The 1157-nt window shown below is 44.8% G+C and overlaps 1 protein-coding gene across 1 annotated transcript in view; it reads left to right on the top strand.

The window, feature by feature from the left end:
* Positions 1-1157, top strand: part of LOC104913742 (myosin-1B-like) — a 51588-nt gene that overhangs the window by 5585 nt on the left and 44846 nt on the right. The window contains exons 5-6 of the mRNA XM_019621593.2: positions 837-864; positions 966-1077. Coding sequence (XP_019477138.1) covers positions 837-864; positions 966-1077 — 140 coding nt within the window. The remainder of the gene's footprint in view (positions 1-836; positions 865-965; positions 1078-1157) is intronic.

Genomic DNA, 1157 nt, shown 5'->3' with positions numbered 1-1157 from the left:
ACCTACTCGGGCCTCTTCTGTGTCACTGTCAACCCCTACAAGTGGCTGCCGGTGTACAACCCGGAGGTGGTGTTGGCCTACCGAGGCAAAAAGCGCCAGGAGGCCCCTCCACACATCTTCTCCATCTCTGACAACGCCTATCAGTTCATGCTGACTGGTGAGTGCCTGATCTCCTTCAAAGCAATCTGAAGAGCCTCACTGCTCTTACTGGAATATGTGAAAAGCCAGTTACAAACATCATGGAGCTGTGTGACAGAAATTGATTAAGTTAAGGAGGAACTAATTTCAAGCAAACTGTATCAAAAGCATGCATACATTCAGCACTGTGTATTATTTCTAGCATATCATACCAAATGCTACAGTCTCTCACTACAGAAATAACACTGGACTCATAACTTACTTTTTTGCAATGATTGAATTCAACACATTATTATTCCATACGGTCTTTTACTTTGAACAGAGGTAGGCAGCTTGATCAGACTCCCGTATGAAATCTATGTGAAGGGCAAGAAGATACACAGTTTGTGTGAGGACCATGTGCTTCTTACACTTGTATGTGTCCATTTGAGCTTATACTTACCACTTGGGACATGGAAGGAAACCCATTACTTGCTTCTAGGAATTAATGCGTGGACTTTCTGAAGAAGCTCCAACTTACACTTTCGGTCAGCTCACTGCTACACAGGACAACAGCTAAAACTGGAATTCCTAGGGTTTTCACTGTCTTCCGTCCCTGCAGTTCCTGCAGATTTCAGTTCATATTTGTCTCCTAGATTTTGTGTATCTTGTTATACATGAGCAGTAGGAAAAGCCTTCTTACCTCTATCTTTTCACAGACCGCGAGAATCAGTCGATCCTGATCACGTAAGTACGCTCCCTGCTCGGGTCCCTGCGGGGCTGCCCTGTGCCCTGTGTGTACCTTCTCCCTGACCTCACGCTCTCTGCTTCTCTGTTTGGTTTGACAGCGGAGAATCCGGTGCAGGGAAGACTGTGAACACGAAACGTGTCATCCAGTACTTTGCAACAATTGCAGCCAGCGGAGATAAGAAGAAGGAGGAGCAGTCTGGCAAAATGCAGGTACATTAAGAGATGCTGGCTTGAATCAATGTTTATTCTGTTCCTAGCATGAATTTTGGAAAATAATAATTATCCAGGAA

This window comes from Meleagris gallopavo, chromosome 20 (assembly GCF_000146605.3).
Source record: "Meleagris gallopavo isolate NT-WF06-2002-E0010 breed Aviagen turkey brand Nicholas breeding stock chromosome 20, Turkey_5.1, whole genome shotgun sequence".
Taxonomy (NCBI): domain Eukaryota; kingdom Metazoa; phylum Chordata; class Aves; order Galliformes; family Phasianidae; genus Meleagris; species Meleagris gallopavo.
This window is presented reverse-complemented; position numbering and strand designations above follow the sequence as displayed.